This window comes from Diceros bicornis, chromosome 18, assembly GCF_020826845.1.
Source record: "Diceros bicornis minor isolate mBicDic1 chromosome 18, mDicBic1.mat.cur, whole genome shotgun sequence".
Taxonomy (NCBI): domain Eukaryota; kingdom Metazoa; phylum Chordata; class Mammalia; order Perissodactyla; family Rhinocerotidae; genus Diceros; species Diceros bicornis.
Window position 1 is genome coordinate 36,647,658 of NC_080757.1, and position 22,070 is coordinate 36,669,727.

The window sequence follows — 22,070 nt, forward strand, 5'->3', positions numbered from 1 at the left end:
TCAGTGGCCCCTACCACGCCCCTCCCCACTGGATGAAGAGGTCTTTCACATTGTTCCAAGTCTCATCTCAGCTTCATCGCACTGGATGAAAGAGGGGAGGGAGGTGCCAGGGGAAAGGAAGGGGCCCTAATGGGCCAGGAAAGATGAAGGGTCTCATGCTCTAGCCCAGTGAACGAAAGAGACAAAGAGAGGTGCCTGGGTGTGAGCAGAGTGGAGAGAGGCCTTGGGGGTGGGCGTGGGAGGGGAGAACTATGGGCCTCAGGACCAGGGAGACTGATGACACAGGAGGAAGCAAAGGAGCATCTCTCCGTCCTCTGAGCCCACTGGGGGCTCCGGATGAGTCCCCGCTCTGGGAGGTGTGAATCCCTAGAGCTGAGCTGCCCCGTGTGATAGCCACGAGCCACATGCAGCTACTGAGCACTTGAAATGGGGCTAGTCCAAATTGAGAAGAAAATACACACTGGATTTTGAAAACTTAGTAGGAAAAAAAATGTAACATATTTCATTAATAATTCAAAAATATTGATTATATGTTGAAATAATACTTTGGACATATTGGGCTAAACAAAATATAATAAGTTCGTCTCTCTTGCTTCTTTTTACTTTGGTAATGTGGCTACAAAAAATTGAAAATCATGTCTCTTGCATTATATTTCTATTGGACAGTGCTGCTTTAGAGCACATTCATTCATTTATTCAACAAATTTTTCTTGGTTGCCAGCTAGAAGCCAGACAATGTGCTGAGGATTAGAAAGTGAGCAAAACCAGACCCTGTCTCTGGTTTCCTGAAGTTTACAGTAATCAAATAATCACTCAGATGGGTGCCTAATTGCAAAGAGAGATAAGTGTCTGAAGAAAAGGAGTGGAACATGATGTTCTCTGAACGTGGAATCAAGAAACTTGATTTGTGTTCAGAGTATGGTGAGGGCTTCCCCAAAGAAGCACTGAATTGGGAGGTAACTTGGGAAAGAAAGGGAAAGAGTATTACAGAAGGGACAGCATGTGCAAAGGCCCTGTGGCTAGAGGGAACATTGAAGCTTGAAGAATTGTAAGAAGGCTGGTTTGGGGAAGCACAGAGAGTAAGGAAGAGGATGGCTAGAGCGGGCCGTGAGTCTAGAGGAGTTGGCAGGGGCCTCATGAAGCCCTCTGAGGCCACATTAAAGACGGGAAGTGATGAAGCATTTTCACCCTTGCGGGGATTAAAGAAGGAGGGATGGAGAAGCAAAGAGGGTTTCTCCACAATGTGGTAGGGGGTGGGGGTGAGAATCTCTGGCATGATGTCTTTAAGGCTCTGCCCCCGACCCCCAGGAGCCCTAGGCCAGTGTCAGGCCCCTTTCTACCCCCGCTCCTTAGTCCTGTGTGCTCTGAGGAGCCTCTTAGAACGCCCTCTTCTTGCCATCCCTGTGGCCCCTCCTTTACTTGGGGCTGCCGCACCCTCACCCTCCACACTGCAGCCAGAGCTTGAACTTCCTAAATGCAAATCTGTCTGTGGCACCCCCCTGCTGAAACCCCTCAGTGGCTCCCCAGTGTTCTCAGAACGCTGTCCAGACGCCTTGAGTGTCTCTTCATAAGCTCTTCCCCATCTGGCCCCACTGACCTCTGGCTCACTCTGGGCTCCAGGCACAGGAGCCTCCCCAGGCCCTGGGCTCTGTTCTCTCTTTGCTGAGTGGGTTCCTCTGCCAGAAGCACTCTCCTCCCCCGGCATGTTAACTCCACTCATCCTTAAGGGCTCAGCTTTGATGTCCCTTCTCCCACAATCCTTCCCTAACCCCTGGGAGGGGTGGGCCTGGGCTGGGACCCCACTTACCCCGATCATGGCACTGCATACCATATAGGGCCTGTCTGCCATCTCCCTCCTCGAGAATATAAGATCTCTGAAGGCACGGATTTGTGTCGCCCTTATTCCCACAGGCAGCATCTGGCTCTCCCCCACCAAATTAGAGGCATTTCCCCCATCAGGATGGGGGATCCCTTAAGTCAGGAATTGTGCCTCCCGCATTATATGAGAGGTATCTTGAAGTCTGGGACTGTGTCTGCCCCATCAGATGGGAGGCTCCCTCAAGACGGAGACTGTCTCCCCCATCACACAGGGGGTTACAAGTCCCAGGACTGTTTCTCTTACCTACTTTGAATAACCCCCACCCCCGCCTTCCTCACAGCCGGCACAGTCTTGGGGTGGGAGATGGAAGACAGCCTGCCCTCCACCTCATGTCAAACTCTTGGCTGGGGCCCAGCTGGCTCGTCCCAGGATCCCAAGATCGGGAGCGCTTGTTTGCTGTTCTTTCTGGGAAGAGCAAGACTCCTGTGACCTTCCCCAGCAACCACAAACCAGCCCCACCAGGAGACCTGGCCAAGCGACCAGCAGAGGCTAAGCAGTCTGACCAGCTGCCCTGCCAGCCTCAGAGACGGGCACAGGCCTGGGGCTGGGAACTCTGCAGCTCTAGGAGCTTCCAGGCCTGGGCTAGGCAGAGCTGAAAGCCAGGCTGGTAGGAGCCCGGATCGGGAGCTGCCTGGGAGAGCCATGTGGGAGGGGCCTGTCCAACTCCAGGCCGGGCAGCCAGGTTCCCACAGGCCATCTGGAGCCAGACGCTGTGCATGTGCATGTGTGTGGGTGGGGTGTGTGTGTCTCCCAAGCCATGTGCGTGGCTGGGAGCTGCAGGGTTGTGACCTGGCCTTCCTAGCAAGCCTCTGGCTCCCCCGTGGTCAGCTTCACTTCTGACATCTGGTCAAGTTCACAGCTGGCCCACTTCCTGCATGGCCGTTTTCACTTTCCCTCTCCAAGATCTGGGGCAAAGGGGCCCCACTCCTTCCCTATCCCACTTAAATTAACTCCATGGCTACACATGTGAATTTGCTGGATTTCTGTTAAAACTTCCCCATTTTATGGGAGGAAAAAATAGGACAGGAACTCAGTGAGTTGGAAATTATACCTGGGTCTCTAACACACACAAGCGCCACCAACTCAAACCACGCGTATTTGAGAAAATCTCTTTGGACTATTTTTCTTTCTTTGCTATTTAATGGTCATCATTTATGTTTTATGTGTAGGTTTCAGGAGGGCCCAAGAAATGATTACACAGGATGCAAGGGGGAGGGGACAGGGAGTCTGGCGCTCATAGCCCCCAGCTGGGGGGCCAAAAGGCTTCCATCTCAGCCCAAAGGGAGGTGGGAGGGGCCCCAGAACCAAACACATGCTAAAACATACTTGCAACCCCCAACGCCCTCCCCAACTGCTGGGGAGGAAAATAAATACACTCAGACTCTGTCCCACTCCCCAGGTGCACAGGCGAGGGGCCAGCAGGTGAGTTTCTTCCTCCCATCACAGATTGAGGTCAAAGAAATGCCATCTACGTATAGTGTTCCCAGTCCCTTACACAGGGTTGGAAGAACCCTGGGCCAGGGAGGGGGTGGCTGTCAGTACACACCCTGCTCGGGCTCGTTCATGCTAAATAGAGGGGGAGCCACACTCATTCCAACATCAAGAAAACAGGCCAGGGAGGGACCTCAGGAGACTGCAGGGCCCCTTTCTGGCACCCAGCTAGGGAAAAATCAGTCCTTTGTAGGATCCTCTAAACTTGGGAGAGACCCTCAATGGGCCACAGGCTATCTCAGTCTCTTCTTGCTGCGTTCCCACACTGGTCCACTTTCCTTCTTTGCAGCCTTCCGGGCCGGGCCAAAACCGAGCTTGCAGGGAAGGGGCGGATGTGGGGGGGCATTCCTCCACGTGCAGGCCCTTGGAAGACAGACACCAGCTCAAGCCTCAGCTTGAGGCTTGGCCCGCCAAACCCGGGGGCGAGGGAAGACAGACAGCAGAGCGCAATTCCCTTCGATGCTTCTCTGGCAACTGCCCCGGGGCAGGATCCGGTCACAGCCCAGGAGAAAGAACTTGGGAAGCAAGGCAAGGTTTCTCATCTTGTATGCGTGCGTCTGTATGTCTGTGAATCTGCGTGTTGCAGGGTTGACTCTAGGGGAAGATGCCGCCTGTGCTGGCTCTGGGTCTGTGCCGGGATGGAGGGCACCTACAGACTGGGCCCACCACAGAGGCCACACTGACATGCCTGAGGGCACAGGCAGAGGGAGGCAGCACCCCTTTCCACAAACCCCAAACCTCACTGGGGTCATGACGGATCACAGGACCAGGCCTTGAGCGAAGCATCCTGCCTTCACAGGGGTTGGACAGGCCTGGAGATAGTAGAAGGCAGACCGGACTTGGCTTTGAGACATTTCCCAGAGGGTCGCCTGGCCCCCCTCTCCCAGCCCTTAAGCAAACCTGAGGCCTGCACCCTTCACTCAGGGAGGAGGGAGCCAGTCCACATTCAGCCTCCTATTGCTGGGTGGCTTTAGGCAAGTCACCGCCTCTCTCTGGACCTCATTGTCCTGTATGTAAAACAAAGGGGATGGACTAGATTTCAAAACCCCCTTTCAGGTCAGACAAGCCTCTGGTCCTCTTCATCTTAGGCCAGAGGGGAGGGTGAGGGGGGCTGAGAGAGGGTGTAGGCCACTCTGATGCCCCCTCATTCCCCAAGTTCACAGTGCAGAGTCCATGGCTTTAGTTCCTCAGTCTCTCCCTCTGAGTCTCTGGGGCCTTGTCATGGCCCCCAACGCCATCCCTGGTGTCAGCCCCCCAGATATGACACCTGCTAAGGTGGGAGGGGCTGGCCCGTCGAGCAGTATGGGGAGAAGGAGCAGAAAGCCTGAGATGGGGACCGGGAAGGGGCAAGGAGGGAGAGGCAGCAGGGGTCCTTCTGGCACTGGAGGAGTGTGATCAGAAGCGGTGGGGCCACACGGGAGCAGTGACAGGGCTGTGGTTTGGGGGCCTGGGCTCTGAGGCCCTGCCCAGAGGGGCTCAGCTCTGACGCCGGCCCACGGGGGTTGGCTGGAGCATCAGTCGTCGGAATGTGGGGGCAGGGCAGGGGCTCCCAGCTCGGCTCACACCGGGGAGGTGGCCGTGGACTCGCTGCACAGGCTCTCGACAATGTCGGCTCGCTGGATGCGGCGCAGGGCGGCCAGGAGGGCGTCGAGCGTCGCACTGTCCTGGGCGGCCCAGCTGGCAAGCAGGGCACGGACGGGGCAGGCCTCGTGGGTGAAGGAGTCTATGTGCTCAGGCTGGTAGCCCAGCTCGCCCGCCAGGTGCCGCCAGGTGTCCCCCGCAGAACCATTGAGCAGCTTCTCCACCTCCTCCCGCTTGGCCAGTGGCAGGCTGCTGTAGAGGCCTCCATCTCCCTTGTGGGCTGCCAAGAACCCAGGGGAGTCAGGTGCTACCCGTTGGACCCCCTTTCCCCCCAGAGGGCATGGGTAAGAGCTGAGAAGGGCCCAGGCATTTCACCTCCCAATCTGGGGAAGCCCCGAGGGCCTAGAGGCAGAGGGTGGCCAAGATGAGGTCCTGGATGGGGGGCAGGGCCATGGAGGGGCCTGGGGGAGGCTGGCTCATGTCCCCTCCTCGCCCACAGCTCCAGCACTATCCCCACTGCCTAACCCCCCTCCCCGCCCCCAGCAGTCAATCAAAGCAGAAGAGGAGACAGGACTTCTCAGTCCCAGACTCCATGGCAGCAAGTGTCCTGGAGCTGGGCTATGGGCCACTAATTAGGGTACATAATTAACTACTTGTTCCCCAGAAGTCCAGGGGAGGAGGCTAATTGCAGCCACTTTGGGGAGTGATTAGCCCTAGGGGGGACAATTAGCTTGATGAGCCTGGATGCTCCAATTTGTCAAAGCCTCCATTTCCCAAGCCATTCCACTGGAAATGTCCTTCCCCTCCACTCCCCCGGCCTCTCCCATCCTTCTACACAGAGGCACCATGAGCCAGCCCCTTTGGCAGTCCTTCCTGCAGTCTAATCTTAATCACTCCCGTTCTCCCTGCTTCAGCCCCCCGCCCGGCCTCGCTGCTCACCCTGGCCTGCGGCTGTCTGAGTGTGAGGCTGCTGGTCATGCAGACTCTGGCTGTCCACAGAGATGCCGCTGTCGCTGTGGAGTTTTTCTCCCTCAGGCGGGGGCGTCTGGTTCACAGGCCGGCTGTTGGCTCCTTGCTTGTTCTGCTTGCAGCTGTTCCACCTGGAGCCAGAGGGCAGGCCCGGTCTCAGGGGGTGAGGGGCCACACCGGCCGTGCGGCTAAGGTGCCTGATGTGTGGGGGCCAGGGGCAGGCCACAGTAGGTCCCGACTATAGCCCCCAACCATGGTACCTGGGTTCTTATTTCTCTACATGTCGGCCCTGGCCTACACGGAAGGCACGGAGAGGGCAGAGGGGCTTGGTGCACACAGCAGGCGTTCACTAAACGTTCATGGGATGAATGGTGCATAAATAAACGACTTCCAGGAATTCCACTTTTCCCAGTCTACCTTCTAAAACACTCCCACGTGTGTGCAGGGATATATACAAGGTTTTCCTCTGCTATTATAAGCAATAAGAAAAAACTGAAAACAAACCCAACGTCCATCAATAGGAGACTGGGTAAATAAATCATGATCCATCCCTATCATTGAATGATGGTTACAAATGATCCGATAATCTATATGTCCTGAGGAAAGTTCTCCCAAGGGAGATTAAGTGAAAAAGTAAGTTGTAGAAGATGTATAGTGCGATCCCACTGATGCTTTAAAAAAACCTGCGTGTTTATGTATAACTATAAAAGTTATATATACATGTTTATAAATGCACAGAAAAGGTCTGGAAAGGATCCATTCCAAACAGAATCCAAAGAAGAGAGGGGTAGGATTTGGGGAGAAATAAAGGGGCTTTTACTTTTTGCTTTATAAGACGTTGGTCTTATGTGCATTTTCCCAAACAAGCATGTATTACTTTGGTGATTTTTTTTACAAAATGGAAAGTGCACTTAAACATTTCAAATGCTTTCTGAGGGTTTTTGCACATCCTGGATTTCTGGATGTGGGTGCCACAGGCTCCCAAATGTGACATGGGAAGGAAGAGACACGCACACACAGGTAACTGTGGTGGACGGGGCTCGGGGGATGAGGAGACAGGCAGCTGGTAAAGAGAGCTCTGTGTGCAGCTGGGGGCTCAGGGAGTGAGGAAGGAGAGCAGCCTGTGAGTGGGGAGGTGCTGGTGCCAGGACAGGACAGGGACCATCCCCTTCCCCACCTCCTGCTGACCCGCCACGCCCTGGAGCGGGGCTGCTGATGGTGAGTGAGGATGAGCTTGGTTTGGGGCTGCGTTTAAAGGATTTGTGCATTTTCGGGTCAAAGTCACAGCAAAGCCCACCTTGAGGACAAAGGTCCCGCTTTCTGTCCCCCGTGCCCCCTCTCACCTCTTGAAGGCAATGTAGGCCACGAGGCCCACAACCACAGCGGCCAGGATGGAGCAATAGACGGGGATGAGGTTGTCGGCAGTGCCTCGGGTCACAACGGGCTGAGAGCTGCCCATCACTGTGGTCACCACATCTGCCACCGTGCTGGCTACGAGGTCTTGCTCTGGAGGACCCTCGGGCTCCTTGGTGCTGGGGACAGTGCTGTCCGATCCCTCTGGGGGCGTGGCCCGTGTAATCCAACGGCCGGGAATCTCTGGGAGAAAGAGCTGCAGGAGTGAGGGCCCACTCCGCAAGCCCCTCCGCTATGTTCTGACCCACTCCAGGGTTTCTTCCCCGCCCCCGCTCCACGTGCTCATGCACCAACTGTTACACACGGGGGCGAGGGCTGGGATTGTGTGTATGATGTCATGCTAGTGGAGAAGAGCAAGGGCCTAAGAATCAGGCCACCTAGGTCCCCTTCAGCTCTGTCACTGACTTGCTGTGTGACTCTGGACCAGTCCCTTCAACTCTCAGGACCTCAATTTCCCCATCTGTAGAATGGAGATATTAAGAGAGATGGTCTTTAAGCTCCCTTCCATCGCAGGTATAGCTGTGATCCTAGAATTCTACTCTACTCCCATGGAGGTAAATACACAAAGAAGAGCGAGTGAGCCCCAGGAAGCCTCCAGCTGGAATCACTCTGGGGAAATGTTCTAACTTGTCTGGCCCAGGTTGCCCCAGGGGCTCCAGTCAACCCTGTCCTAAGGAAGGATGAGGGTACTCAGGTCCATGAGGGTACTCAGGTCCAGACAGAGAGGTACCTTCCCCCTGACCTCCCCGAGAGCTGGCACTCAGCCTCCTTTCCGGTCTCTGATGTCCCAGCTCTGGGCTCGGGCAGGAAGCGGGGGTGCCCAGCTGGCTTGCTTCCCTCCAACCAGTCCTTGGTCAGTGGCTCACCTCTGTTTCCTGCCCTGCATGGTCCCCACACCATCTAATCTTGCTACCCAGAGAAGACAGTGTCAGGTAGCCCAAACCCAACTTGGCAGGAAGCAGACTGCTGATGGAAAGAGGGCTTACAAAGCAGGGACTGCCCACTGCCTCAGGGGAGGGAGACTGTGCCTCACCACCCACCTAGGCCCTCTCATGCCAGCTGGGCATTGCCAGCCTCCCTGGCAGGGGACTCTGTACCTCCTGGCATCAGTGGGTGGGATTTTCCATTCTGCCATCCAGCCAGGAGCAGTACAAGGGGTTGTGGGCTCTGGACGGCCTGGGGCTACCTGTCTGGGCCAAGATGTCTACCCCACCCATCCTCACTTCCCAGGCCTGGGGCAGGGAGGGAAAGCAGACAGGACATGCCAATGGGGTGAAGGGGAGGACACTCTGCTCCCCAGTTCTGCCCCATTCAGCCCCCAGTTTGCCCACCCAAGTTGGTGTCGAAGCTGCCCACCCATCTCCTGGGCCTCCTTAGCTCAAGACGGAGATGCTTCAAAGACCCCCGTTTTCAGCACCTTCTGAGGGGTAAGGCCCCCAGCTGTGAATCTGGAATCCATCTGGCTTGCATGGGAAGGGGGCTGCCATCTGCTACCCCATCCCACCCCTTCCCCATTTTGGTCTTGGGAGCTGGTAGGAGGGGTGGGGCAGGAAGTAGGGGAGACACAGCCCTGTGTTTTGGCAGCCACAGACAAGGCGTTGGACTGGGGAGGGTCTTCTCTTGCCCTGCTAGGGCACTGGGCAAGCTGAAGGGGCAGCCTGAGCCCTGAGGCTGAGAGAGCTCTGCTCAGATGGACCCCAACCCAGAGGCTGAAGGTATGGAGGGGTGCTGTCAGGCTATCAGAGATTTGAGAGCAGTGGGGAAGGGCTGAGATGGCAGTAAGGGACAGATCAGGCTGAAGACGGCGCTGTCCAGGGCGCTTTCCCCTCCTTTCTCCAATCCCCTCTGATGGGGGCGGGGGGATGAGATCCAGATGTGGCCATGTCCACTAGCATTCCAATCCGCTAAGCCCTTGGCGGGTCCTGACAGCCGTTTCCGGAATAGGGCTGTCAGATTTGGGGGTGAAAAGCGGGACCAGGTTACTCTTCCTAAACCAAATTTCACTGGGGGGAGAGGGGAGGCTTCTGCCCCCAGGGTGGGTGAGTCACCATGTTGACACCTGAAATGTATATGGAAGAAAGTACCAAGCACTGGAGGGGAGGGGAGCGACCAAACCATAATCAAATTCCACTTCCTGAAATGTTCCCTCTGCCCCAGCTGACATTTAACCTTTCAGAGACGAGAGCGGAGAGGGGAAGAGGGGCAGGGATAAACATACCCCTCAAGGGTGGCTGGGAAAGTGGGGTGGTATCTGGGAAGAATCTGTGAATGCCCCAAAAGGCAGAGCCCACCCCACCCCCAGCCACCACCTCTGTCCCCCACCAGCTGGTCCAGACTTGCCCACGGAACTGTGCTGCCCGCCCGCCAGCTGCTGAAACTCCCTCCCTGCTCTGCCCTGCACCTGACACCTGACACCACTTGCCTGTCTCCTAGCCCAGGCCAATCGCCACCAGAACCACCATGTTCTGCGCCCCATTCCTCCCCCCTGCCCAATGCGAGAAACATCACAGGCATACCAGGCCTCAGCCCAGCTTAACAGCCTTCCCCACCCTGAGCTCCTAGACGTGGAAAGGAGGCATGGGTGTCAGACTAGAGGCTCCCCACAGTAGGATCTATCTCCCCCATCTGCCCCCGCTCTGAGAGCAGAGGCTGTGCTGCCTCCACCAGAATGGGGGACCTCCTGGGAACTAAGTGCTGGGACCATGTCCCCTTCATCAGACTGGGGCAAAGGCTGTCACACATGGGGCTCCCTGAAGGAGGCGCTGTGTTGCCTGCTGAGTGAGGGCACCCTGAGGGTTAGGTCCCAAAGAGACAAAGCAAAATGGGATCCCAGGCTCAGGGTGATGGAGAGAAGGAAAGGCATTGTCAACCTCTCCCTGCAATGGAAGAGCCCACCTATCTCCCCTGAGATGGATGTCACCAACCAGAGACCAAACCAGTTCTGACCTGGCTGCCCTGGTGCTTCCTCTCCCCATCCCAGGAACTGCCCCTCTCCTGGAGCCCAACGCCTGGCTATGGTGGGTACATCCAGCTCCCATGCACCCTGGGGCTGACAGCCCTCCAAGCGCACTCGGCCTCGTCCTCCGGCTCCCGAGCCCCAGGCCTGCTGCTCCTCTTCTTCCTCTGCCCCAAAGCCTTTCCCCTGTGACCTCCTTAATGTCCCCTGGGTCCGACTTCATCCTTGACTAAACTGTAACCACGACTGTTGACCCCTCCCCCAGACATCACAAGTTGAAGTAGGCCAGCCGCCTTCTCTAACCCACAACAACCCTGCTAACCGTATGGCCAGTGAGGAAACTGAGGTCCAGAGAGAGGAGCGTCCTCCCTAACATCACTCAGATAGTAAGTGACAGGGCGGATTCCATCCCAGGTCCCAGAGCCATAAACCACTCTGGACCTAGGGCAGGCCTCAGAGCCAGAGGGTCCCAACTCCTGAGGATCCTCAAGCCACTCTTCCAGCTCAGAAAGCCCACCTCAAGGATCAAACAGGTCTTTCCAAACACTTAGCCCAAAGCAGGACGTAGTGAAAGGGGTTCTTCGCTGAGAAGGATCGGAGCCACCGCTCCCTCAGGTTTCAGGGAGGGTGTCCACCGGCTCAAGGCCCCAGAGCTGCCCCTAGGGGGCGCCCGCGGCTCACCCTCGCACTCGGCGTCGGCCCAGCGCGTGCACTCGCGCAGCTGGCGCTCGGTGTCCTCGCACACCGTGCAGGGCAGGCACGGGTCCACGTGGTTGGCCTCGTCGGAGTACGTGCCGTCGGGGCACTCCTCGCACACGGTGTTCTGCTTGTCCTGACACGAGAACACGAGGCCCGAGCCCGCCTCGCACACGCGGCACGCCTCGCAGCGGCCCGTCGTCTCGTCCTGGTAGTAGCCGTAGGCACAGCGGCACACGGCGTCGTCGGCCTCCACGCACGGCGCCGACATGCTCTGCAGGCCCACGCACTCGGTGCACGGCTTACACGGCTCGGTGGCGCTCACCACATCCGAGAAGGTCACGCCTGAGGGCACATGCACGGGCGGGGGGGAGCCGGAGCCCAGAATTTAGTCGCCTGCCCTTGGGGCACTTGGGACGCAGGGGCTGGAGGCCCTCCGTCCCTTCCTCCTCCGCGCCCCACCCCCCCGCCAGGTCGCTGACCCCTGGTTCAGCCTCGTCCCCTCATTGACTCCCACCCTCTTCCCTCCGTGCGACCCTGGGTCTGTGAAAGCTCTTGGCAGCCCCCTAGGAAGGAGGAAGGGTGGCCCCAGAAGCACTGGCCCTCAGGCTTCTCAGGGTAACCCAGCTGGTGCCAGTACATTTCTTGGCAGATTGTCTTAGAGAGTTCCCAGCCCTGTACCCTTGTTCCCAGCATGATTAAGGAATAATCTGAAAATGGTTCCCACCCAGCCCTCCCCGCAGGCCAGAGCTGAGCTGAGAACCCAGCCCAGGCCCGGCTGGCCTTCCATGCCTCTCCTCCCAGGTCGGGGCTCAGGTGTGGCCTGAATGGGAGTGACTAGGGTTAGCAGAATTTCCCACCCATGGCGCTACCCCACGAAGCTGAAGGGCTTGGCTCTTGAGGGTGGGGATGGGGCTCCTGGCAAGAAAGTTCAGGTACAGCAGGAGAGATTGAAGCTAGAAAACAAGAAGGACTTGCATATATAGTCCTCTGCTCTTTCAAGTGGCACAAAGGGGAGATTTCCAAGCTCACTCTTGACTCATGCTCTCTTAATTAATGGATGTGAACTCCAGATTAAGAGGAGGGACGCCAGGGGATGCCCGGGTCCTCTCCTCCTCGTGCAAGGAGGGGGCAGGCACAGGGCCAGATCTTCTCCCCCTTCCAGCCCAGGGTGGAGAACTCTGTGCCAGTCTGAATCCAAGAGGATGCATACTTGCTCCAAGGGCAGGAAGAACACGGAGTTAGGAACCTGAGATCCAGGGAAGGAGGGATTGCTCAGAATGTGGGAACAGAAGTAGAGAGACTAGGGTCCCACTGAAGGGAAATCGAGGTCTGCTGTGAAGTCTGATCTCAACATTCTCCAAAGGCATCAAGAGACAAGATGGAGCAAAGGATCATTATCTGAGGCAGGGTGAAGGGAGGATGGGAAAAGAAAGAAGGAAAAACCAGAGAGAAGTGAAAGGGGTAGAACTTGGGAGGGAAGAGGAGAAAAGAAAGAGTCAGTTCTGGCAGAGGGATCTCTGTATTTCTCTTCCTAGGGATCAGATAGATCTGGATTCAAAACCTGCTTCCATCACTTATTAGCTGTGTGACTCTGGGTGTTTTACTTAACCTCTCTGAGCTTTTATCTTTCTCTGTAAAATAGGGAATAGTGTCTCCTCTCACAGGGTTGTGGTGAGGAATAAATGAAATTTCACCCTAAAGCACCTGACACACAGCAGGGCTCCTATAAAGGCTGGGCCCCATGGGGTGGGCAATGATAAGTATGGTGAACTTCGGTAGCAGGGATATAGACAGACAGCAGAAAGAACTTCCAAACAAACAGCCAAGGCAGGATGTCCAATTTATATGAACAAGAGGCTCCTATCTGATTGGCGTGTGTCAGGGGGTGGGTCTAGTCACAGTGTGGGAAGGGGGGCCCCGCCCATGGGAAAATACAGAAAATTAGCAGAAAACTCCTGGGAGAGGGTTTTAGGGGGTGGGAAAAATGTGGTCTTTTTTGGCAGAGAATGAAGGCAGGAGCTTAATGGGTTTCCTTGTGGAAACGTTTTGAGGATAGAGGGAAAGTCCACTGGGGTCTCCATCCCATAAAGTGGGCTTGTAAAGGCAGCCTGTTAACGCAGCTGGGGGCAGGGGAGGAGGAAGGAGGGAAAGGGAAGGGAGCAGAGGGAGGAAATGGGAGGAACCTGCCACCACCTCCCAGCGGGTCTCTGCTCCTGTCTCCCCTCCCCTCCCCCAGAGATGCCAGAGCCTGCCTGGGCTCCTGTATCCCTCCCCTTGCTTGGACAGAGGGTGTGGGGTCTCATCTGGGAGACCTAGGGTCCAGGGAGGAGAGGCCCTGGGCAGGAGTTCAGGAGATGAAAGAGCCAAACTTGGGAGGTTCCAGGGTAGCTGATGGCTGGCCATCCCTGCCCTGGGATGGAAGCTCTGTGAAGCCAGGGCCAGGACGGGTGGCCAGATGGCAAGATGGGAAAGGCATTACAGGATGCACAGCTTCTCCACTCAGGCCCAGGCCTCCCTCTGCTGGGGGATGGAGTTACAGGATCCACAGGCACATGGATAGGAAAACAGTATGTTTGGGGACACCAAGGAGTTGAGGTTGCTTGAAGGATACATAGGCTGTGTGCGTGAGTCGGGGGGTGGGGAGGGGGTAAGGGGATGAGGGGGTGGGCGGGGCGTAGCCAGAGGTAAGACTAGGCTGGCAGTGGGTTCAGAGTTCCCAGTTCCTTGTACCCTTGTTCCTAGTGTGATTAAAGAATAATCTGAGTATGGTTCCCACTGGCCCTCCAGGTGGACATTGAGTGCCAGTTAGAAGGCAGGATCAGATGGAGACAGAGTCAGGGGAAAAAAGCACTGAGCCCATGGCCTGAGGCAGCAGCTGAGGCTGGGGGCATCCAGGAGAGACAAGACTCCTGACTCAAAAGCACACAGAATTCAGACCCCAGACTCCCCATCCCTCTGCCTCTCTCATCCAGCAGCCCTGGAAGACGGGGTTCTCTCCCCTCCCCAAGGAAATCCCAGGTAGGAATGGCCACAGCGCCCCTCTCCCCTCCCCCACCTGACACCGCCCCATAGTAAGGACATCCTCACAGGTCTCCAACTCCCGTCCCTGCTGCCTTGGGAAAACTCTGCTTCCTTGGTCAGAGCCCGAGAACAGTTGGCCTGGGGGTAGGGGTAGTCACACCCTCCCAGGATCCCCCAAGGTCAGTCTCCAGGGCAGCCAGGATTTGATCCTCCTCCCCTCCCCCAAACACACCGAGGGTAAGTGGCAGCCATTGATTTTGCAGCGCAGATGATATTTTTAGCTCGTCTTAGCGTCAGCTACTCCTCCCCACCTGCCCACACTCTTCTACCAAGCCTCTCTGCTTGGGGACTGGGAAGGGGCACCCCCTGGAGATCCCCCACTGGTCCCCCTCCTCTGCATACTTCCCTCACCCATTCTCAGCTTCCCCTCCCTGCCTCCTATACTGGGTCAAACCCACTTCTGGTGCCCATACAGTGGTGGGCAGCAGACTGCCAGGAGGCAGAGCACTTGTGAGGCCTCCACTGGGCATGCTCCTCCCAGCCCCCGTCCCACCCCCACCCCCCACACCCTGTACTCACTGTCCAGGCAGGGCTCACACACAGTCTGGTTGGCTCCGCATGGCTGGGCCACACCTTCGCCCAGGTTGCAGGCTTTGCAGCACTCCCCACTGTGGGTGTACAGGTCCGTGGGGCACACCTCCTTGGCACCTCCAAGGGACACCTGGGTGGGGGGAGATCAGAAGGTCAGACTGGCAAGAGAAAGGAGAGGGGGTGTCTTCTGAGGGATCAAACACCCCCTGCTAAAGCCTTCTATTGGAACCACCTGGGCCAGGATGAGCTCACCAGGGAGGCATTAGGCACATCACAGCTGGGGGGGGAGGAAGGCAGTGGGGGCAGCCCTCTCCTGCAGGCTGCTGGGGGTGTGAGGTCAGAGCCTCGGATGCTGACCTACTGCAAAGTTCGTCTTGGTGTTACAGCAACTCTTGGAATCCCAAGGATACACCACATGCGGAGGGCGGCCTGAGGCCCAGCAGACCGCCTTCGGGCAGGGACGTCATGAAGAGTTGGACAGGTTGCAGCTTGCACAGGGCTCCCAGCCAAGAGGGCGACTAAAGCTGAAATCTAGGCCAAATGCCACTTGCTAAGCTGCACACCTGCAGGGCTGCATCTACCTAGAGGGGAGCCTTTTCTAACAAAGGCTAGCAGGGCCCTACTCCAGGTCCTTAGTTCTACCATTCGGTGTATTAAATATCAAATGGGAGGTGTTAACCCAAGAACAGAAGGCAGAGGGGTGGGGACGTGGGTTCAAATCCTGACTCTGTACTGGGAGTTCCGACCTACTCTGCTTTCCCTCTCTGAGTCTTCATCTCTCTGCACAGAATGAGATGGAGACAGCTCAGGGCCAGAGCAAAGAATCAGCCAATTGGCAAGAGCCTGGCGCCAAGACGGCAGGAAGGGATGCCTGTTATCAATGATGAGCAAGTGGCTGCTCTCACCACCCAGCAGCCCTGCTCCACCAGGATTTGATTTCCAGCCACCAGCCCTCCCCTCTCCCTGCCCCCCATGCAGCCAGGGGGAAGAGTGCTGAAACCCGGAGAAAGGGGAGTCAGATTCCTGCCGCATCTTTGCTCGTGGATGGAATGATTTAGCACCAGATTCCCTGGAGGGAGGGGCTGCTGGCAGCTTGCTTTATATTTCCACTCCTTAAAAAAAAAAAAAACTTCATGTCTAATAAAACTCCAAAGCCTGTTTCCCTGGCCCCAGACCATGCAGCTCCCATTTGATGCTGAGAGGAAGTATGGGCTCTGTGGTCGTGGGACCAGAGGGGAGCGTTAAAGGTCACCTTGGGCATTCCTCCGCTTCCGCACGGGCCAGTTCATGGCCAAGAACACTCCCTTCCCTCCAGTCCTTTAAAATATCCCGAGGGCTCACCAGGGCTTGGTGGAAGCGGGGGATGGAGAGATTGGATGGGTCTAGGAGGCAGCCTGTGGTCCTCAAGAGACCAGCAGCATAGGAGGGGGAAGCTCGAGTGTTGCCACCGTCTCCTCCCAGGTGGCAGGAACACACAGTGCTGGGAACATCTGCAGACCAGGAGCCTGGGGCTGGTGGCGGGGGGTCCCAGATGCAGGCTTTCCCCCAGAGGATGATTGAGATTCCAGAGGGTCTGTTCGGGTCTCTTTTCATCCTTCAGGGCTCTGCTGAAATGTCACTTCCTCAAAGAAGTGGTCCTGTCGTCCCCACCCCTCCTAGACCAAGCGCAGCTGCCCCGTGATGTGTTCTCCTTGTTCACTGTTCTGGTCTGGTCTGATGTTCTACAGGGTCTCCCACTAGACTGTCAGCTCCCAGAGGGTGGGACTGTAGTTGCCCCAGTGCCTGGCACATAGCAGGGACCCTACGTGTATATTTATGGAATTCAAGAACATGAAAATACAATATGACTTCAATTAACTAGAACTCTGGGGGCATGACTTTCTAGAGAGCTGCCTTTCCCCAGAGTCAAGCCTTTGCTGCCCTAATCACCTCATGTTTTTCATTTTAACCACGGTGGCTGCACCCTTCTCTGACTCTAGAACATACCTTCATGGCTTCCCCCGGACTCAGGGACTCAATATTCACACAAGCGATTATTCAGGGCTGCAATGCAGTGAAGCCCTTGTGTTCTTCACGCAAATTACCACACTTTTGTCTCTTTGGACCCTCTTGTCAGCTTTTTTTTTCTTTCTAGTTTTTCTGTCTCCTCCTTTCCTGTCAAGGTGTCAGTTGTCAATTCTTGCCGCTACCAGAGTGTGACCTGAGCAGCCCCTCCCACACCATTCTAATTTATCAGGTCTAAGTGGATCTTTAGAAACTATGTAACTAGCCTTGGTAGGGAGGCGTGTAAAGTGAGTGTAAGCTCTGAGGCGGGAGGGGGCAATTCTCTGAGTAAAACTCGTGGGCTCTACTGCCTTCTTCCTCAGCTGTGTCCATCACTCTGACTCCTGGCTCATCACTTAGAGCTGGGTGATCTGGAACAGGCTTTGAAACTCTCTGTGCCTCAGTTTCTTCATCATTAGGTAATTGTGACAGCATCTGCCTCAGAGGGTTGCTGTAAGCGTTAAATGGATGAGTAAGGTGTTTATACACTTTGGGATCCCTCCTTTCTCTTTTCCAAGGTCTTTCTGGCTTCCTTAGTGGCTCTTGGCTGCATTCCAGTTAGTTGAGGTCAGTAGAGACCTGGGCTCCGGATGGTGGAGGGGGTCTGTCCACAGTAGTGGTGGGTAGTGTGGCAGCCTTGTGCAAGCCCCTTTTCATTGAAACCTGTGGTCCTGTGTCTTCTCCCAAGTCTTGCATTTGGCGTGGAGAGGCCACATAATTTGTAACCATGTGTTTCCTGGGCTTGTTTTATGTTTCCTATTGCAAAATATCCCAGATCTGCTACTTAATCGTACATCACTTTGGGTAAATCCTCAATCTCTCTAAGCCTCAGTTTTCCCACCTAAAACTTGGGGTTGGTAATATCTGCTGCTCAGGGTTGCTGTGAAAATTAAGTGAAATAATTTATGCAAATCTGTCTTGTATATGGTAGGAGTTCAGTAACGTTAGTTATCAAAGAAGTGTCTTGTCTTAGGGAGAGTGAGCTACTGACCCTGGGTGGGAGGTAGAGGGAGAGGGGTGTTTTGCCATCTCCAAAGAGAGGAAACCATCCAAGAGGAGGGGGCAGGATAGATATGAAGAAAGACCCACCAGGAAGAGTCTGCAGAGAGCATGAGGACCAAAGGAGGATGGGAAATTGCTCTCCTTAAAGTTGACTGATTCAACACTATTTACTGAATATTGAACTAAGAGTTTCCAATGAGACATGGTCTCTGACCCCTGCTCGGAGTCACAATCCCATGAGGGAGAGGAAATGCCACCCCAGACAGCTACTCCAGAAGCCAAGATGCTGAAGGGGAAAGACTTGAGGGATTGCCTTCATCCCCTCTCTGACAGATGGGGAAACTGAGGCCCATAGAGGTAGCTTTGCTAAGTGACCTGATGCATGGCCCCTGCCACACCCCCTGTTGGGAGGAGGTGGGGCAATCTTGAGAAGCAGGGAGAGATGACTAGGATTTGGGGTATTTCCTCCAAAATGATCAATTTACCAAAATGATAGACACATTTGTCTGAAATTTACATATATTACACTTTTATTCATTTCCAATTTGATGGAATGACTTCATCCCATTTTCGAGAATGTTTGCAATCTTTTTTGCCATTTCAAGGCTTTCAAGAAATGAAGTTGGAAATACTCTTAGATGAATTGACTTTCACGAATCTTAAAAATTTTTAAAAATTGGACAAAATAGAAAACACACCAACATAGTTGAAAGACTTTGAAACTACATGAATGCTTCAGTGATAAATCTTAACCATTCACAACAGCTTCAGCAAAGGGTTCCTTAGGTGAATGGAGCCATTAGTCGCTGCTGTGGGGTTGGAGAGTTTTCAAATACATGGAGGGTCTTCTGAGGTGGATGCAAAACCAGGGGCAGCACTGGCACCTGGCCCCCACCCCTGTAGATAGGAGTTGAGTTTGGGGTGGGAGACAAGAGCTAACTTCTGAGGATGATGTTACCTGAAGACTTTGTAGGGGGCAGGGGCTCTGAGTGGGGAGAAGGGGCTCAGTTCCAAGTTCTTGGTGCCAAGGGCATAGGACACAGATCTAATCTCCAGGGTTAGTGGTCGTTCAGGGCCACATGTTCCTCGTGAAATGATGGCTGGGGTGGGGTGGGGAGGAGCCTGGCATAAGGAGGAAAAGAATAAGCTCCGAGCCAAGCATCCTGGATTCCAACAAGGGCGCCACCACTTACTAACTGGGGGAGCCTGGCTTCGTGCCTGAAAGTCTAGGAGCTTCAGCTCCCTCAAATGTAAAATGGGAATAACTAGGTACTCTGCTGGGACCTTATAAGCATTAGATAACGCAAGATAAATTACCCAGGTCAGTGCGTCGCACACAGCAGGACCTCAACAAATTTTATTATTCCCGCCTCCCCAGCCCGCACCCCTAGGGAAGAATCTAGGCGCTTGAGCGGGACCTGGCTGGTACAGCGGGGTAGGGACCCCTTCCCTCCTGGAGCCTCCTCCTCTCATTTGCTGCCCTCGCTGTGTCCCTATTAGGCGCATTAGCCAGCCCGGCGGCTCCGGTTACAGACGTCTGAATGACAAAGTGCCTCCATTACCGGCGCGGCCCGCCAGCCGACCCGCCGGGACGCGCTCTGGTTTCAGCACTCTCTCGCCCCGGCCCAGGAAGAAACGCGGACCGCCGCGGTGCGCAAAGCCAGCCCATAGACAGCAGCCCCGCGGCGAGGCGGAGGCGAGAGCCGCAGGCGCTGCGGGCGGCAGGTTCTGCACCGGGTCCATCTTCCCGAGCCCCCAGGCCCTCCACGCCCAGCTCCCCTCCTTCCACGCCTCTTCTCTACTCGGACGACACTCTCTCCAGCCCCGGTCCGGAGCCCACGCCCTCGCCCCTCGCGGATCCGCACTGCTGGCCGCTCCAGTCCCCCTCCCCCGCCCCTCCCCGGCCGAGAAGCATCTCCAACCCATGGCGTTAGTCAGCAAACGTGCCCGCAGTCACTCGCAAATCCCCGGACGAAGCCACAGGTACCGACAGCTCCAGGGAACCGGGACTGAGCTTCGGGGATGGGGCCACCCCAGCCCCCATATTCCACCGCCCGCCTGACTCAGCGGATGGTGTCCAGCACCACCACCCCCCCCACGCCGAGAAACGCAGCTCTTATCCGGAGCTGGGACGCCAGGCTGCCCCTAAGAGGTACGGGGAGTACCAAGCTGGGACTCAGGTGCGGGGCAGTCTAGCTAGGACTCTGGCTCAACTTGCTTGTAGGATCTTGGCCAAGTCGTTTAAAGTCTCAGATCCTCAGTCTCCTTATCTGTAAAAACGGGGATTTGGGAGCGCAATGCTCAGATGAGAGAAGAAGATGGCAAGGAGGGTGAGGACACTTCCTCCATTGCCAAACCTTCCAGGGCACTTGGTTCATGGCCACACACCAGGTCACATATCCTGGAAATCTGGTCAGAACTACCAGGCGGACTTAGATGCTTACGAGGACCCGCGGTCCTTTGCCGAGACAGAATCCGAGGCGTCCGAGCGCCTCCGTCTGGTTCGGTGCCCAGCATCTTCCACCGAGAGTTGGGCAGGGCGCGGGGAGAATCCCGACCGCTGGAGCGGAGCGAACCTTGGGGACAGCGCTCGGGCCGTTTAACTTAATGCGGGATCCTCGCGGGGGGCGGCGCGCGGCCCCAGTCGCGCCGGCAGCAGCGGATGGCACAGCCCTCGCGCCGCAGCGCCCCCTGCGGGCCGCCTCCGCCTGCGCGACCCGGGGCTGCGAGCTGCCGGGACGTTCCCAGCCTTGCGCGTCCCGGCGCTCTGCACTCCGCAATGTGGCGGCGGCCAGACCGGGTCGGATGACGCCCGCTCCATCCCTTCCGGTCCGCGGCCCTGCTTCAGACTGCGAGAATAAGCGCGTCGGAGGAGCCCGCCGGTCGTGGGGGAACCGAGGGAGCGGGTTCGCCCCGACGAAGCGGGCGCTCTCTTCCCAACCTCGGATCCCCAGCCGCAATTTCCCGACTGGGCGAGGTTGCGAGAAAGAGCGCGCGACAGACGCGGGAAACATCCGTGCCTCTACTCTCTCTTCTCGTCCCACTGTCCCTTGGTGGGCAGGCGAGTCCCCGACCACTTTAGAGTCCTCTCTCCCTTCTCCGTCTTCTTTCCTTTTGCTTCCATCTCTCTACCTCCCTTGCCGTCGGCCCTTTTCTACCCTCCTTAATCAATTTCTACCGTCTCTTCAACTGACCCTCGCTCCTCGAACCTTTCCCTCCCACGCCCCTCCCCCCCATTGTCTGGCCGGTCCGCATTGTCCGATGCCCGGTCCCCTCTGCCTCCAGTCCCTCCAACCTCCTCTCTCATTGTTGCATCCCCTCGTCTCTGGTTCCCCGCCCCAGCCCCGCTCGCCCCTCACATCTCTAGTCCCCGTCCCATTCCTCCTCCTTTTCTAGCCTGGGTTCCTTCCCTTGACCCTTCAGAGATCAAGATGCTCAGGGAGAAAGTCGCCTCGAGATCCCGGCATTCAAGCGCCCTCTTCCGAAGAACTCAGACATCCGAGAGCCCCAGGACCCCCTCCTAAGAGACTCCTCCCAGCTCCTCCACACACACCGCGGTACCGGAGGACCTGCATCCGTGCGCCCCTCTTGCTCGCATCTCTACCCTGGATCTCAGGGTCGCCTCTGCGCTCTGAGAACCCTAGACGCTCCTCCGTGGATCCTAACGGGAGCTCCTCTCCCGCCATCCATCCCCAGCATCTGGGACCTCAACGCTCTGTTTTGTTTTCCCTCGGGGAAACCTGAACCATCGGGGTCCCGGTTCCAGGAAAGGGAGCGGGCTCCCTTTCGGCTAGTACTCACCCCCAAGAGCAGAAGCAGCAGCCGCAGGCGCGGCCCGTCCATGGCGCAGCCGGCGGCACCTGCCCCCATCGCCTGCTTCCCGCGGCAGCGCTCGGCTTCCAGTTCAGTCCGCTCCGCGGACGGATAGGGCTGCGCGGCGCTGCACTCCAGCACCCGCCCCCCGGAGCTGGCCGAGGCTCCGCTCACTCTGGCTGCGGGCGGGAGGGGCTGAGAGAAGCCAGTGCGGCGGCCCCGCCTCCTCCCCATCCAGCCGGCCCACCCCCGGAACCGCGCCCGCCCGCCACGCCGCCTCAGGGAGGGGAGAGGAGGCGAAGGGAGGGCATGCGGGGAGCCGCGCCCGCGCGCCCCGCTGCCGCTTCTCCACGCCCTGGCCTTCAGAGCCGCTCCCCAACCCTGGCCCGGTACCCAGTGCCCGGCCCGCGCTACTGCGCGTCCGTCCCGGATGCTGCGGCTTGGGGACCAGGGCGTCCCCACTGCGGCTCCCCGCAGGGTTCACTCTCTTACCCGTCTTCCTCTGCCTCTGGCTTCAGCTTCTTCCCCGGTCTCCTGCTCTCTACCCAGCCTTTATCGTCAAGAATGCCCACTGCCCGCCCTGCCCTTCATCTTCTGGTCCATACCCGACCC

At 56.8% G+C, this 22,070-nt stretch overlaps 1 protein-coding gene across 1 annotated transcript; it reads right to left on the reverse strand.

Annotated features, from left to right (window-relative positions):
• Nucleotides 1–3,017: 3,017 nt before the first annotated feature.
• NGFR (nerve growth factor receptor) lies at nucleotides 3,018–21,580 on the reverse strand. Its single transcript, XM_058559357.1, has 6 exons — nucleotides 21,447–21,580; nucleotides 14,589–14,730; nucleotides 10,971–11,330; nucleotides 7,264–7,516; nucleotides 5,891–6,051; nucleotides 3,018–5,231 (listed from the first exon to the last, which is right to left on the reverse strand). Exons 1-6 carry the CDS (start codon nucleotides 21,513–21,515, stop codon nucleotides 4,930–4,932), a joined length of 1,287 nt encoding a protein of 428 aa, XP_058415340.1. The 5' UTR covers nucleotides 21,516–21,580; the 3' UTR covers nucleotides 3,018–4,929.
• Nucleotides 21,581–22,070: the final 490 nt, after the last annotated feature.

What these genes read in the sequence shown, in the direction of transcription:
- NGFR (XM_058559357.1), bottom strand. Translation starts at nt 21,515, where the DNA reads ATGGGGGCAGGTGCCGCCGGCTGCGCCATGGACGGGCCGCGCCTGCGG. An exon ending in GTGTGAGCCCTGCCTGGACA is followed by an intron (nt 11,331 to 14,588) that starts GTGAGTACAGGG and finishes ATGTGCCCTCAG; the next exon opens with GCGTGACCTTCTCGGATGTG. An exon ending in GGCCGACGCCGAGTGCGAGG is followed by an intron (nt 7,517 to 10,970) that starts GTGAGCCGCGGG and finishes TCTTTCTCCCAG; the next exon opens with AGATTCCCGGCCGTTGGATT.